Source organism: Drosophila albomicans, chromosome 3, assembly GCF_009650485.2.
Source record: "Drosophila albomicans strain 15112-1751.03 chromosome 3, ASM965048v2, whole genome shotgun sequence".
NCBI lineage: Eukaryota > Metazoa > Arthropoda > Insecta > Diptera > Drosophilidae > Drosophila > Drosophila albomicans.
In genome coordinates, this window is record NC_047629.2 from 21248825 (window position 1) to 21265392 (window position 16568).

Sequence of the window (16568 nt, forward strand, 5' to 3'; positions counted from 1 at the left end):
CAAGCGAAGAGAGAGAAATAACAAGAAAAACTTTTTTTCTCGCTTTGACTTTTGCTCAACTTGCAGTTACTGCGGCCAAAGACAACGATATCGAGCCGTTTGTCTTGTGATACCCCATTTGGGGGAACATCTTAATAGAGGGTATGGCAAAGGAAAAACTGAAGAAATTGTGCGGCTGAATGCAGTTTTGCAAAACGCAACGCGACGGCAAAACATGACCACGCCCAGTTGAGCAACTTGAGGGCAAAAATGGCAAATTGAATTTTGTGTGTCGACGGCAAAAGTGCAACGGAATGGAAAAAGCAAAGCGTTGAAAGCAACTGTGTGGCATAAACTGGTTAAACTGCGTGTGCAGCAGTGGCAGCAGCCACAGAATCAGGACTAAGGCCGAGGCTTAGAAAGCCAGACAGAAATTAAACAATCTGCAATAATTGCAACATAAACATAAAGTGTCATTCTAACCGCAATTATTATGCCACAGCCACACACACACACACACACATCCACACATATCTATGTCTATTTCTATATGCATACACATATATATATATTTTTTTTTTTGGCAATTTCAATTTATTTTGCAAAAGCATAAAACACACATACGCCGCATACGCCAGGGGAATATGCAATTAATATTTAGATTGATTTTCAATGGCAACAAAACCCACAAAAGCGTAACGTGCCGAACATGGATTCATCCTCCTCTTTCGCCTTCCCTGCTGCCCCAATTCATCACCTCTCTCTTTCATCTCTACGTTGCGATTCCATTGCGGAATGCTTTCAGTGTCAGGCAGCCAAGCAGAACCGCAATAAAAATCGCTGTAATTTTGCATGCTGTCGCCGGGCAATCCGTGTGAGTGTGTGTGTATGAGTGTTTTTTTACTATCAGCAAGCAAACATATCCGTTGTGTGTCAGCTCTTGCTGTCCTTCCCATTCTCATCCTCGTTCTGATTCTCTGCTTTTCTTTGCTAGCTGTCGCTTTGTGCGTGCCAAGATGTTGCGTTGCCAGGCAAAAATAATCCCTGAATGCGTGCGGTTGCCAATTGGCAAGTTGTAAAGCACAAAAAGTATGCAAATGACAATCGATAACCGATAACCAATACCTCAGACAAACGTCCAGCAATATCTCTGACTCTGGCAAAAGCCACAAAGCATTCCCCAGCGCTCAGAAAGCAAAATAAAATGCCAACCCAACCTCCGCCTCGAAGTATGCAATGCATAACAGTCTCGAGAAATATGTGTTCTCGCTATTTGTGTTAAAGCATGACTAGAGGCTTCATTTGGACCGTATTTATTTGCTCAAGTATTTGGGCTTTAATGGTTTATCAATTTATAAGTTCAACTAAAAACTTTGTTAGTGAAAAACAGCGAAACTTATCGCATGTTTTGGCTGATAACAAGGTAAATTATAAGTCCCCCCCAACGAAGACTGTCAATTATTTCTATTTTTAAAAGACTTAATGCCCCTTCGCTTGATATTTTTCTCGGAAATACATGTTGATATGCCTTTTTTGTTTCTTTTTATCAAAAATGTGAGCTTTTATTATGTGCTTTCCCTGATCATTAGCTTACAAAGATAAATAATGAAGTTAATCAAAAATCAAACTGTTTTGTCCTATACAATCTACACTGACTAAAAAATTCTCAAAATTCACATAATTCCTCAATAATGTTTGCTGGGATTGCCTTTTTAAATAACTCCTCTATTGGGTGATTAATAGATTAATGTGCTACACAAATTAAAGCTTTTATTTTCAATGCCAGAAGCAATCTTGAAATAGATAAGCAAAAGGAAAAGTCCTGATAAGAATTATCAAAAAACAGTCAAAAGTGCGATAAACTATATCGTAGACAATTCAGAGATTAGATAAGTTTATAAAAGCTAAACAATCGCTTTCGTAAAGTAAATAAATATCTCAATAGCTTTCAAGACTAACTACTAAAATAGGTATTGTACTTCCCATATAGTAAATAAATAGTCAAACAGCTGGCTTAACAAAAGGATCATGAATTGCTAAAATTAAAAGCAAAGTAGTTTGTTATTTTCATTATAAGTATTGAAGGGAATGCAAATCCCATCTTGTAATCAAGTGAACCAAGACTTCATTTATTTTATACAAATTATTTAACTAAAGTAAAAGAATAGTTTATAGTTAACCTTTAAAATATATGTATATATTTTATAGAGCATTGAAAATTCGTTAACACAAATTGACAAATTCACAATCATAACTTTGATATAGTCCGTATTTAATTAACAAGCACCTGAACGCTTTCATAGCTATCCTGCTTCAGGCAAAGGCGGCTTGTGTACTGTTGTGGCCTCTGCTCGCAGACGGCAGATGACCACGACTCGCAATTGTACACCTCCAAGTGATAATCCGCAACGCCCCAAGTCTTTGAGGCGAGTAATAAACAATTGCCTGTTGACTGAGGTTGCCCTGTACCCCAAGGCAGATAGCTGGCCTCCTGACCCGTGCCTTGCCAATAGTAGTTGCCAATCCTGCCCAGTCTATTGCCCGAGGTCCAGAAATTGAGCATAAACAATCCCGTAGTGTTGAGCCATTTATTGATTTCTTGCAGCTGTTCTTGATTCTGCAGACTAACCAATTCGGCGCCCAAGGAGCGACAATGGCGATCAGCCTCATACCAGCTATACCAATTGCTCACATTCTTCAAACACGTATCTCCCACTCGAGTGAAGTTGGCTTGACAACCGGAATCGTTGCCGTTGACTTGATGCAGCTGGCACAGCACCAAACTGAGAACAGCGAAAGCGATTAACTTGTGCCACAACATGTTAAATGGGCAAAGAACAAATAACTAATTGAACATGGTCAGTTGGGGATTCCATTTATATAGCCAGAATTCACATTCTTATCAAATGTCATAAGTGACATTTCAGCGTGGCGATAAGAATGTGGGAATAGCAATAAATTAGCCATATCTCTGGGAAGAACTGCTACGTGTGTTCGCTTCGAGTGTAATAAGATTCAATGATAATCATATATTACCTTTACAAAAGTACAATGTTTTCTAAAAACGAAAACAATATTTTCATCCATATATGATTCATTTTTAAGCTATCCGAACCTAAGCAGATTCTTTTCAAATTTTATGAATTACAATAAGATTGTATGACAGCTATGTATATATTAGTTGTTTAAAAGTATAGTTTCTTTATTTGATTAAATGAAAACTTTATATAATTTTTAAAAACGAATAGTTTCTTTATGAATAGAAAGAATATTTTCATATTTATTAGTTATTTACAACCTGAACAACTTCAAAACTTGATGGATTTAGACAGATTCTTGTAGTCGTCGAAGTAGTAGAATTTTGTGGTTGATGTTCGCAGATGTAAGCAACTGAACCTTCACAACTGAAAACCCAAAGACGGTAATATGCCATAAAAATATCGGACGAGACGAGCATAAGACAATTGGTAATAGTTGGCTGCGGTTGTCCACCAGCCCAAGGCAAATAAGTTGCCTCTTTGCCAGTGCTCTGCCAAAAGTAAGTGCCGTTCTTGCCACCTAAACTGTTGCCCGATGTCCAGAAGTTATGCATATATGATTGTCCTGAATGGCTCAGCCATTGGTTAATCTCCTCCAGCTGAGTTGGAGTCTGCAGACTGAGTAATTCGGCTCCCAAAGATCGACAATTACGATCAGCTTCGTACCAATTTGTCGTTTGAATTGAACTTATCAGGCACTTTTCTCCCACACGAGTGAAGTTAGTTTTGCAACCTGGATTCACATCCTCACAGCTGACTTGAGGCAATTGACCAAACAACAAACTGAGAACAGCGCAGAAAATCACTTTATGCCACAACATGTTGGTTAACAAGTTAACTAATTGAATACGCTTTGTTGCGAACGTCTTTTATGCGGTCGGAGTATTGATTTTGGCCATGACTATCTAAAGCTCTTAGCTTTGCGATAAGGTTGACAATCGTAGATTTAATAATTTAGTAATGTATTATTTTTATCGTAACGAAAAACTCCCCACCAACCAAAGCAAAGCATACCAGCTACCAACTTAAAATTTAACTCAATTCAAATCAAATCAATACATACAAGGTAAACAAACACTTTCTTGGTTAGCATTTTTTTTTTTGATTCCACGTTATAATGCTAATACTAGACTTTCCTATAAGGAAATAAATTAGCTAGTTTGATGAGTAATTCGTAGTCAGATGTCTCTGCAATTAAAATTACTTAAATATGTTTTTCATAATTATCATTTATTTATTATTTCTGAATTAAAGTTGAGAATATAAATTCCATTTTTTATTAAAAACAATAAATATATTTGAACAAAAATTTATTTAGTTAACCAGCACCTGAACGGTTTCGAAGCTGTCTGGCTTAAGGCAGATTCGTGTTACATTACTCAAAGTATAATTCAGAGGAGCATGCTCACAGACAGAAGATATCACACTGCTGCAAAGACTGACGGATAGGCGATAGTTCGCATTAAATATCTCAGAGGACTCGATCAACAGGCAATTGTCAATATGTTGCGGTTGACCCGCTGCCCAGGGTATATAAGTTGCCTCCTTGCCAGTGCTTTGCCAAAAGAAGGTGCGATACTGGTTTCCCAGATTGTTGCCCGATGTCCAGTAATCCTTTGCGTATGCTTGTCCCGAGTTATTCAGCCATTGATTGAGCTCCAGCAACTGAATTGGATTCTGCAGGCTAAGAAGACCGGCACCTAGAGCGCGACAGTTGCGATCAGCCTCATACCAGCCGTCTCGCTCGTCGACAATCAATAGACACTTGTCTCCCACACGGGAGAAATTTGTTCGGCAGCCAGGATTCGCATCGTCACTGGTGACTTGATGTAGCTGGCAGAGTACCAAACTGAGGACAGCGAAGGCGATTAATTTGTGCCACAACATGTTAAATGGGCAAAGAACAAATAACTAATTGCACATGGTCAGTTTGGGATGCCTTTTATACAATATCAACTTCAGCTACACTTATCTGTAGCTTATCAAAATGCTGATAAACATGTGCTAGCAAGGATTGACAACAGTCAAGTGGATTGATAAGAAATTTAGAATTCGCTTTATGGCAGTCATAATAAATTCGTCATCGATTTGGGAAGAACTCCCAGCAAAGAAACACCAAAGTTCTTTAACCAGCCTTCAAACAATTGATTAGAGCAGATATCTATGAGCGCTAGATGGCGCTGCAAACACTTTCGATTGACGTGCATACAAAGTGAATCTGAATTTGATATTTAACTTATGTGATTGTATAAGAAAATTGGATCGTTGTAATGTGTTAATTTATATTAACAGGAAATGCAAATATCAAAGACGTTATTTAACTTTGACTGAAAAAATTTGGCTCCTAAAATTAAACGAGCTTTTTGTCTAGCAAAAGTGTCGAAAACTCTTTCAAAGTTGATAACTGCTAGTAATACTATCGCGAAAAAACTTATCACTAATTGGCACGCGACTCATTATCAAAACGCTTAATGAATTTATTGCTTGACACTTGCATTTGTAGATTTTCTATAATTGTGCACCTGATACTGCCTTTTATATTTGGAAACAGCTACAGGATGGGTAGAAATATGAGAGCGTTTGTTTTTACAATTAAAACAAATTGATTGTGTTATATACACGTAGAGACATTGCTTCTTAAATGTTTAAATTTTAAAAGCAATTCTTGTTAAGCTTTTTATAGATATGACGAATTGAAATATTTAAATACTTCAAAGAGGTTTAAGTGGCTGAGCTTTTTTAATATACTTAACTCTTTTTTGCAGATTAGATTATAAGAAAAAATATGCAAAGTATGTATGAGTAAAACTTTAAGATAGCACAGAAAAGAATAAGACTTCAGCCTTATGCAAACTGTAATAGTTAGAGAGAAATGCCTTTAACAATTAGATTGCTTAAAGCAAAACTTGGACATTTTCATAAGATCCCGTCTTGAGGCAAATGCGATTATCAGTTATCTGCGTTTGCTTCTCACAGACATGCGGTGATGGGTGTGTGCAATTCCTGACAACAAGATTGTATCCCAAAATGCCCTCGTAGTAGGTGTAGTTGGCAAAAAGCGTGACACAATCGCCGCTAGCAGCCAGCGGTTGTCCATTGGCCCAGGGCAAATAATGCGCCTGCTCACCCGTGTTCTGCCAGTAATAATTAGCGCCATATTGTCCCAGCTTATTGCCCGATGTCCAGAACTCAATTGTGTAGGGCAAAGTTGCATTTAGCCAGTCGGAAATCTGCTGCAGCTGTGTTTGATTCTGCAGATTGAAGAGTCCAGCGCCCAAGGAACGACAATGGCGTTCAGCCTGATACCAGTTGTACCAATAATTCGCAGCAAACAAACATTTGCCCGCCACCTGAGTGAAGTTATCACTGCAACCGGAAACGGCAGCATCGCTGGGAATGAACTGCAGCTGAGCGAGCAGCAGACTAAGCACCGCGAAGCCAATCAACTTGGGCCACAACATTGTCGATATTCACTTTAAAATCTAAGCAGTTTTTGCTGTGAATGCGCTTTATATAGTTGCCGGACATTTTGCCAATTTGTTTATCGCTAACTTATCATTTTGAGGATGTGATAAGCATGCATGAATGTGAGACAGACAGCAAAGTTATCAATGCGTAGTATAAATTGACAAATAGTACTTTGTGAAATGTATTCTGAATCAATTCAAACAGAGTAAACATCCGTTGAAAGCTGCTAAGTGGCTCAGATCATTCTTGCAAAGTTCTTGGCCGTAATTTACGAGAGTACATTAGAACTTTTGACCTTTTGCTGTTTCTGCGGCTGACTGATTAGGCGACAAGGTATTGAAATTTGATCGCTTGACGACTGCTGGCAAATGGCTAAATGATAAATGAATGTGGCAAGTTTTGGGGCAAGCCGCAGCGCTATACAGCATTGTCTTCGGACGTTGTGGCGTCACTTGCATTATAGATGAGTTGTGTGTGTGCGAGTTTCTCTCTGTGTGTGTGTGTGTGTGTGTGTTGCCTGCTGGGCCGACAAGCAATTTTATTTATTTGTTTTCAATCTGTTTGCTTGTTTGCCAGTTGGTTTGCTAATGTTTACACGAGCAAACACAGTGCGCAGGAAGCAGGAGAGGAAAGAGGAGGAGGCTACTCTCCCCCCCCCATCACAATACTAACTGCTCAATCCTCATTTCCCCCTCCCATCCTCATTCCCTGCTCCAGTTGCTTGCCTTCATTTCACCTACAGGCAACCAGGCAGGCAGCCAGACAGACAGCTAGTCAGCCAACCACTGAGCCAGTGAGCCACACAGCCAGCCGCAGTTGTCAATCGACAAATTGTGTCAATATTTGCTGGCAGTGACGTTGAGCCAAGAAGAGATTTAATTTCCTCGCATCGAACGCCGTTTGGTTACCCACTTAAGCACACACACACAACACGCGCACACACACACGCACACACGCGTACACACTTTGGTCTAAAACAAATGGCAATTGTCAGTCGAGAGTTGAGAGAAATCGATCTTTAGTTTCGGTTATTCCACATAATATCGCTCATACGCCAGGTGTTCTGGCTAGAGAGCTAATCAGTCTGCAAAGTATAAATAAATTGAAATTTATGCAGCAGCAGCAGCCGAAGCAGGGCTGATTGGCTTGTTACAACTACAGCTGCCAGCTGGCAGCCTTAATGATTAGTGGGTCAGTTCGTATTTCGTATGCTGACAGAATTTCGATTTGTGCGTCTGTGTGTGGGTAATCCACAGTAAACATCCATATGTATTAAAGGGCACATGTCTAATAAGTATGATATGATATGCTAGCTTTCTCTTTGGGTATTTTTACAGCCAAGCTGGATGGAGTTAAGACGTACATGCGCATGCGGCGTGTGCCGAATCATCTGCAGGTGAAGGTCATCAAATGGTTCGATTACCTGTGGCTCACGCAAAAATGCTCGGACGAGGAGCGCGCCGTATCCTGTCTTCCTGATAAATTAAAGGTAAATAATCCCCAGCCCAATTCCCCATTTCCCATTTTCATCTCTACCTCCACGTCGACATTTCCATAGCCTCATTTCATCTTCCATTTACTGAGCCCTCCTCCCTCGACTGTCCCCTTAGCAATACATGAATTGTCCATTTCTCTGTGTTCATGTTATCGCTTTTTTCTCTTTTCATTCTCTTTTTTGTTTGTGCCTTTTCCTTTTGCGCTTTGTTCCTGTTGTGTTCATGCCGTTTTTTTTTTCTGTGCTCTGTGTTTTGCAGGCTGAAATAGCAATTAACGTCCATTTAGATACACTTAAGCGGGTTGAGATTTTTCAAAACACTGAAGCTGGTTTCCTTTGCGAATTGGTGCTACGCCTGCGGCCCGTGCTCTTCTCACCGGGCGACTACATTTGCCGGAAAGGTGAGTGACCAGACGTTCACTTTATGCTATAAATATTCTTACTGTTTCGGTCTCTCTCTCTTTCATTCGCTCGCTTTTTTGCCATCTCTCTTTTGCAGGCGAGGTGGGCAAGGAGATGTACATTGTGAATCGTGGACGATTGCAGGTTGTTGCTGACAATGGCAAGACGGTGATGGCCTCGTTAAAGGCAGGTTCCTATTTCGGCGAGATTAGTATACTGAATATGGGCACCGCAGGTAAAGAGCTTGGTAAATATCCCGTTTTAGTGCGACAGGCGGAACAATATCAATAGCAATAACAGCAACAACAACAAATAACGTAACTACAAGCCCAAATACACACAGATACACACACCCACAGCACACACAGAATTAATCAACAAATATCTCTTAGCTATGTGTATTCTCTACTCTCTACTCTCTACTCCAACTACTTTACTATATAACGTATCTCTATAACAACTATACCATAGACAAGTCAACGCTCCTAAAGTGTTGGCCTTAGCAGCAATCCTTATACCCCAATTCACTCACATTCACTTCACATAAACTATTGTGTGTTGTGCATCACTCGCACATTAATTGATTGCTTTTACGATTGCGAACTCCATTTAATAGAGCAGTGCACTCGTTCTTATGGAGTAATCGCTTAAATTCCCTCACTTGATATCCTGTTCACTGTTCACTATGCTTTTTTGTTGGCTTTGTTTTTATGCATTTCCTCTTCTGTTTTATTATTTGTTGAAACATTTGCATTTTTTCGTTTTCGTTTTCGATTTTGCCACTTGCCAAATGTTTTTATATTCCGCCGCCCCTAAAAGTATGCAATGCACTTTTATCACACACACAATATCTCTCGTTCACTCTCTCTCACACTCTCGTTCTATCTCACTCCAACACACTCGATATGTGCTCCTTTTTATGCTGTCGGTATTTCCCTTGCACTCGGCACAATTAATGAATGCCAAATGCAATTATTTCACCTGCATGCTCCCAGATATTTTCACACACTCAAACACATGCACACACACACACACACAGCGAACTCTTGCATAATAATCATGGATTGGCAATACTTGCCCATACACAAATTGTTATGTAATACAATAAAATACAATGAAATCAGCTTAAATCGAGTTCAATTGCCAGCAAATAATTGTGGTTAATTCGTTGTCATAGTAAATTCTATTTATATCGTAGACATTTCAATTCCGCAATTTGAATTTGCAATTGCAATTGCAATCGCATGCACTTTAAAGCGTTCACTGACAAGCGAATCGCTCAACCGTAAACAACACTTCCCACCGCCCCCGCCTCGCTTAGGGGCATGCACCAAGCTGCACCACCACCATCATCATCATCATCAGCATCAGCATCATAATGAACAACAATGCCAAAAGCAAAATTATCTCAGTGCACGCATTGCTGGCGCAAATAATGTGGCATTGCATACTTCAGGGCGCTTCACTTGCAGCTGCTTAATTGAATTTGCAGAAGCAGATGCAGCAGCAGCAACAGAAGACAGAGCAACTTGCAACTAGGAACTTAATTCTATTCTATTCCACTCTGAATGGCTGACAAAACTTGCAGTTGCTCCCTCCGAAAAACTTTCCTTCGTTCAATTAGTCGTTGACTTTTACAGGCAATTTGGCCAAGTTGTCGTTCACCTTGAATGACGATGAAATTCACTGGACACGAAACACGAGGGGCAAGGCAAATCAAATCATTTAGTTTGTTATTTACACCATTTTCTTGATTTACACTTTGCATGATTAAATCGCTTTTAATTCAAGCAATTATTAACATATTATCCTCTCGACCTAAACCTGAGCAACCGTTAAGTAGCTGTAAGTGTGAAAATCTGTAACAATTTATAGTAACTCTCTCCTTATCTCTCTCTCTCTCTCAGTCTTTCTCTGTGTCTCTCCTCTCTCTTTGTGTGTCACTCTCTTTGTCTCTGATTCGTTGTTGTATTGCTTTGCCTGGCCGTAATTTAAACGTTCTAATTGTGTTTGAAAGTGTTACAATTAAGTATACGACACGTTGATACCACAACATTTACATGCAATTCGTTTTGTTGTCTGTTTAACCTCTGTCCTCTGTCCTCTGACACACACCACAAAAAAACACACACACATTCAAATTGCACGCCAACTTTTTTGTAGTCCCCAAAAACGTAACAAATGAAATTAGTTACAATTGCATTTGTGTGCAAACTTTACCGTTTTACATTGTTTATGTGAAATTGCAAAGCAGACACAAATGATGATGCTATTGGCCATTTTATTTTTTGAAAATTGTTTCCCCAAAACTAATTAAACATAAATATGGCATTTCTTTTTATCTCTATCTCAGCATATCTTTATATATATATTGATATATTTGTATGCATTTGTGTAGTTATGCATCCACAATTTATATGTCCCTCTGTGAAACTGTCATCCTCAACTTCAATATAAGCAATTCCCCTCGCAGGTTGGCATGCAATTTTAATGTCTCTGTTTGTGTGTATGTGTATAGTCGACAATAAGAGAAGAACAATAACAGTAACAACAACAACAAACAGCAACAACAACAAGAACAGCAATAACGACTACGACAACGACAAAAATGTACTGTAAAGATATTGATATTAAAACTTTTCCCTCATTCTCGTTGCATTCATTGCAAACGTGCAACTTTGCCACACACACACAATTGCCACTGCTTCCGTCTCCGTCTCCGCCTTGGACAACAGGCAACAGACGCACAGCCAGCGTTCGCTCTGTGGGCTACAGCGATCTGTTCGTGCTGAGCAAAAAGGACATGTGGGACGTACTAAAGGAGTATCCGGCGGCGAGAGTGCGCTTGGAGTCGATTGCTGTCAAGCGACTGGAGAAGTACAAGAAAGCGCCACTGGAGAAAGGTATGTGTGCCAGAACACCTCCTCCCCCCAAAAACATACACACGCTCCTCCCTTAAAGCACAGTCTAAATTTATTAAAAAATTGTAGTAGCAAAGAGATGCATAATGAATATACGAATACGAATTACGATTGCCCCGTTTTTGAATAACACAAATCGATTGTTTTGCTTTTCGTTTTCTTGGTTGTCCATTTCTTTCCCCACGCTCTTTCTCTCTCTCGTTTTTGTTTTTGTTTTTGGCAATGTCTTCTGTTTGCGATTATAAAACACAGTCAAATACTTTAATGTAGTTGCCATGGGCCGCTGCCAATCAACGCCGGGTCTGGTTGAGAGCTGTGGCCGCACCACACTGGAGGACATGTGGCTGCCGCCGGCCTCCGCGTTGCATCATGCGCAGCAACAGCATCAACAACAGCAACAACAGCAGCAGCAGCATCAGCAGCTACAACAGCTGCAGCAACAGCAGCAACCACTGCAGCCACAACAATTGCAACAGCAGCAGCAACAACAACAGCAATCCCATGGCTACAGGTGAGATCCCCCTCCATCCATAGCTCCCCTCCCATTCTCTCTAAACACGCTTTGCAGTCCCCGCAGCTATGCGGATCATCTAGTGCGCTCCACCGACTCGCCCCGCTCGGCCAGTCCTAGTGCCCATGGCTCCGAGGAGCGGCCACGCAGTCGGGCCACCTCACATCACTCGATGCGACCGCAATCGCAGCCCAGTCACACAGGTGAGCTAAAGCACACAGAAACAACGCTTCCACTTCCACTATTTTGTCTCCCATCCTCTCGTCTAGGTCACATTTGCGACTCGAGCTCGCAGCTGGAATGCTACGGTGCGGGTGTGAGTGGCGTCGGCGGTGGCACAACACCGTTGCTGGGTTCACACGAGGCGTTAGAGGATGAGATTAAGCGGCTGAGAGAGCGCCTTCACACGGTGGAGTCGGAGAATCAGGCGCTCAACACAAAGCTCTCGCAGCAGCAATGGGATCTAGAGAATCGACTGGCCGAGATCGAGATGCAGATCTGCGGTGTGTCGTCCACGTCCAGCGTGGATCCGGACAATGAGGCCGAGGAGCTGGAGCGCAATCGCGAGAGTATCATATAACACGGGAGCGTGCTGCCCCATCAGCGACAGCCGATCGGTATGCTGTACATATCATGTTCCTCATGACTCCATGACTCCATCGCTCGCTCATTCGACAAACCGAACCAAAGAAACCGAATCAAAGAATGCTCAGAAGGGAGAAAATTGCGGAATCTCGCCTCATATTAACATTTGCATCTCTCTCTCTCTCTCTCTTTGTGTCTGACTGTTATCGCTCTCTCTCTCTGTGTTCTCACTCGCTGTGTGTGTGTTTCACGTACCCTGAACGAAGAATGCTATTTTGTATTTGTATCTTTCTCTCTTTCTGTGTGTGTGTGTGTTTGTGTGTGTGCGTGTGGTTGAAACATTTGCCAAATTTGCCTTACTAACTGAATGACCCTAAATAACACCGCGAACAGGAGCAGCAGCTGCTAGCCCAACGCAGGAGGAACAGCAACAACAACGCCAACAGCAACAGCAACCTGGTCAAATATTGCGACGCATGCAACGCGCCAGCAACAATGCAACACAGACAACACATGAGCAGCAACTGCAACACCAACAACAGGCAGCAACAAGTGCCAAATATTGCTCGCTGTAAGGAGAGACAATGAGAGATGGCGAGAAAAAGATATATAAGCATAATATTTAACGAGTGTAAAGAGAATCGATTGAGATCGCTTGTGTTATGAGATCATTCACCACTAAATGGCACTGCCAGAATTGTTGTTTAGCCACTGCACCAGATTGAATGGTCTGCGCATTAGGTAAATGCAATATGTACTATAAAAGGATTATTTATAATGCATCCCATTTGCTAGATTAGTTCACAACTCTTTCGATTCCAAATAACCCAAAAAAGATAAAAACTAAGTTAGGACTTTTTAACAAAACTAAATAATTATATTAATTAATGACTATTATAGACATTAGAAACTATCGGAAAAAGCTTTAACGAACATTCCGAGGAACCCAACTTAAAAAGGAGAAATCAAAAGAAAAGTTAAATGAAATCTACTCATGATGAACAACAACCCTCTATACTATATACATATACATATAACTTCAACTTTTTCCATGTATACATAGGCGTATTTAGATATATATAAAGAGCATCATTAGCATTAGTTTCTTCGTTACTTTTAATAATGAAAACCAAAATTTAAATTAACTAAAATTCTACATTTAATAATACAAATAATTACGAGAGCATTGTAAATATTTTCAGTCTAAGGATTCAATTAGAAAATATCAAAAAATAGAACAAAAAATTAAATATAAATATATACTTAATTATAATTAAATTTAATTTAAAATTATATAATGAAATAATTAGTGTATTGTAATATTTGCTAATGTAATTGTAATTTGACAAAAACCAAATTTACTAGATGTGTATATGGGAAACGATTTACTTTAAAATTGAAAATAATATTTAAACAATTTATGAAGAAAACCAAAAATAAGCTAACAACCAAAAATATTTGCAAAATATTTGTACTATTGGAAAAGAACTGCCACTGCATACAAGACACAACTAGAAAAAATAATAAAAAGAAATTTAGAAAAACATAAACAAAATTACATTATACACCATATAAGAAACAGAAAACGAAGAAAACAAATTTCAATAAAAGGTTAGAAAAGCTGTCGAAAGAAGGAGAACTTTTAATGCAATATTATATTGTACTACTATATTAGTATAAAATAAATGATATATGATATTATATTGTATGGGATGGTGGTCCGATATGTCTACTGATCGATCTAAATGTATTGTAATTTAGTTAGTTGCCAAGCTAAACGAATGCTGAACACACAAAAACACTCACATTTAAGAGAGGATTAGTTTAAAGTGAAGCGGAAAAGTGAAGAAGGTTCTGTAGCAGAACTAAGCGAAGATTTTGGAACCCATAATATGGGGACACGCACTGCAGGCTTAAGTGATCGAAGAAGAAAAAGAAGAAGACCGAAGAATTTAGCTATTAAACTCTAGACATTAACTATTAACTATACTTACTTAGTTACCATTAGATGTGTACAAGAGAAGACCAAATAATATTTCAGAATTGTTCTGTGTCAACACCAATAAACAAAAACACCAACACGAAAACACACACACACACACACATACACAGACACACACACTCACACTCGAATCCAAAGTAATAATTACGAGTATATACGTGAAATGAAATGAAAAACTATGCTATTAACTTATGTGTATCAATGAAGTATGCAATTGATTGATTGAGTGTCTATAAGCCGCTAGTTAATGTGCTATTGAAGCTCCGAGCTGCGAGCAAATCCCATGTAGAAAAATGAATGAAATTACCTAAAAAAAATCTAAAAAAGTATATAATGAAAATCTAATTCACTTCATGCTGAAAGAATAGAAACACAAAATTTTGTTAGCATTTCTCTTAGATTTATCTTCTTTGTTCTTTTTTCGGAAAAGAAAGCAACTACCAAAGAATACATAATTCAGAATTCCTTTTCATACTAGTTTAAACCAAATTGTATTTCGAAACATTATTGCAATTTATTATAAAGCAAAACAAGGAAAAAGCAAAAAAAAAAAAAAAAAAAACAAATGACATAAAGTTTATTCATTAATATGCCTACATTAATAATTACAATAAACATAAAATGGGGTTTCATCTAAGACGAAAAAATGAAAAAAATAAAATGAAAGGAGAAAGAAAATAAGCAGAAATTAAATGAAATGAAATTACGCTAAAACGTTGTTGAAGATATTTTCATTGATTTAGTTAGCCAAGTGAAGTAAAACGTTATTATTAAATAATATTATTAAATTTTATTGCTTCTTAGCATGCTTATAAATAGCACAAAATACAGAGAGAAATACAGTGGAGAAGAGGAAATGGAGAATCCTCTCTCTCTCTCTCACACTCTCTCTTTCTAGCCATTCTAAATGTCTGCAAATGTTTGTTGGCTTTTCTATTTGGTTAGCTCAAAAGGTGTTTTGTTAATGGATTTGTTATGAGGAAGAAAGAGATAAGAAACTACATCGATTTGGTTGTGTTGTTGCAAATATAAAAGAGGAAATGTTTCGGAAAGTTGAAGCTGATAAGAATTACAGAATGTTACTCGAGCATGTGCTAAATGATTTAATTCATACATTAATTTAATGCATTATTGTACTATTGAGAAGAGCAAAGAAACCAACAACATTTATAGCTTTATTTTGTGACTATAAATTAATTAAATAATTTATAAGAGATTATACAATAAATTAATTCAGCATGACTTCATTATCAAAAAAATAAAACTTATGAAGAAGGCAAAAGCAAAGGCATAATAGCAAAATGAAATGAAGAGAAACGATAACATATATTAAATTAATGGCATTTTTTAAGATAATATATAATACTTATGTATTCAGAGCAGTCAGCGCCGATTTGCAGCAAGTGAATCGAGCTTATACACCAACAACATCATCAACAACAAAAACAACAACAGAATATAAGTATATACTTATACATATAATACAAAAGAAACTGTACCCAGGTACACTCTCATGTACTTACATACTTATATGATCGTGTTCAGATCATAGAAGAGCATTTTAAAGCCATGTGTGTGTTTTGCCAGTAACTCTGAAGTCTGCAAACACAAAAACAAAAGAACTCAAAAAAGTAACTGACAACTTCAGAGCAAACAAAGGGTAACAAAAACAAAACAAATTGATGAAAAAAATGAAAACGAACAACAAAACACACAAAACACTAAAAAAAAAATACAAATAAAAAATAAAATCAAAACAAAACATAAAAAGAAACATTCTTGAGATATGAAAGAAAATGCATTGTTCTTACTTTGGTTGGTTTTAAAGGGAAGGGAGGGGCTAAAAGCAAGGTAATAGCTCAAGCTGCGTTTTACAATCAATAAGTTTTTGAAATAAGCCGCAGCAGCGCCAGCACAAAATTGTTCAATTATCGAAAAGGAAAAACCACAGACTCATCGACAATTAACGTGCAAGTCCATTAAACAATCTCTCGAGAGAACCCAAATGCGTTTCGTAAACGGAAACGCCACACTAAAACGCAACACCACTTGTCTCTAAACGTGGCTAGCAACCGAGAGCGGGAGAGTGGGTGAGTAGGAGAGCGGGAGCGGAAAGTGAGCTAACCAGACGAATTGAGAGCCCAAAACAAAAGCGCAACCAAAGCTG

General features: G+C 38.6%; 3 protein-coding genes across 10 annotated transcripts in view; 1 reads left to right on the forward strand and 2 right to left on the reverse strand.

The window, feature by feature from the left end:
* The window catches only part of LOC117572236 (cyclic nucleotide-gated cation channel beta-3), an 84850-nt gene extending 68652 nt beyond the window's left edge, over positions 1-16198 (forward strand). For 2 of the 8 annotated variants that reach the window (XM_052004170.1, XM_034254918.2), the window contains 7 exons: positions 7823-7974; positions 8240-8381; positions 8480-8617; positions 11118-11285; positions 11556-11814; positions 11872-12017; positions 12084-16198. In XM_052004170.1, coding sequence (XP_051860130.1) covers positions 7823-7974; positions 8240-8381; positions 8480-8617; positions 11118-11285; positions 11556-11814; positions 11872-12017; positions 12084-12394 — 1316 coding nt within the window. In that variant the 3' untranslated portion in view covers positions 12395-16198. Of the gene's footprint in view, positions 1-7822; positions 7975-8239; positions 8382-8479; positions 8630-11117; positions 11286-11555; positions 11815-11871; positions 12018-12083 lie in introns of all 8 variants that reach the window. The other 6 variants (XM_052004168.1, XM_052004172.1, XR_007954788.1 and 3 more) reach the window with 5 other exon arrangements.
* Positions 2185-2826, reverse strand: LOC127565488 (C-type lectin 37Db-like). The gene has a single exon (XM_052004180.1). It carries the CDS (start codon positions 2798-2800, stop codon positions 2252-2254), a length of 549 nt encoding a protein of 182 aa, XP_051860140.1. The 5' UTR covers positions 2801-2826; the 3' UTR covers positions 2185-2251.
* LOC117571267 (C-type lectin 37Db-like) lies at positions 5819-6493 on the reverse strand. The gene has a single exon (XM_034253330.2). It carries the CDS (start codon positions 6476-6478, stop codon positions 5912-5914), a length of 567 nt encoding a protein of 188 aa, XP_034109221.1. The 5' UTR covers positions 6479-6493; the 3' UTR covers positions 5819-5911.
* Positions 16199-16568: the final 370 nt, after the last annotated feature.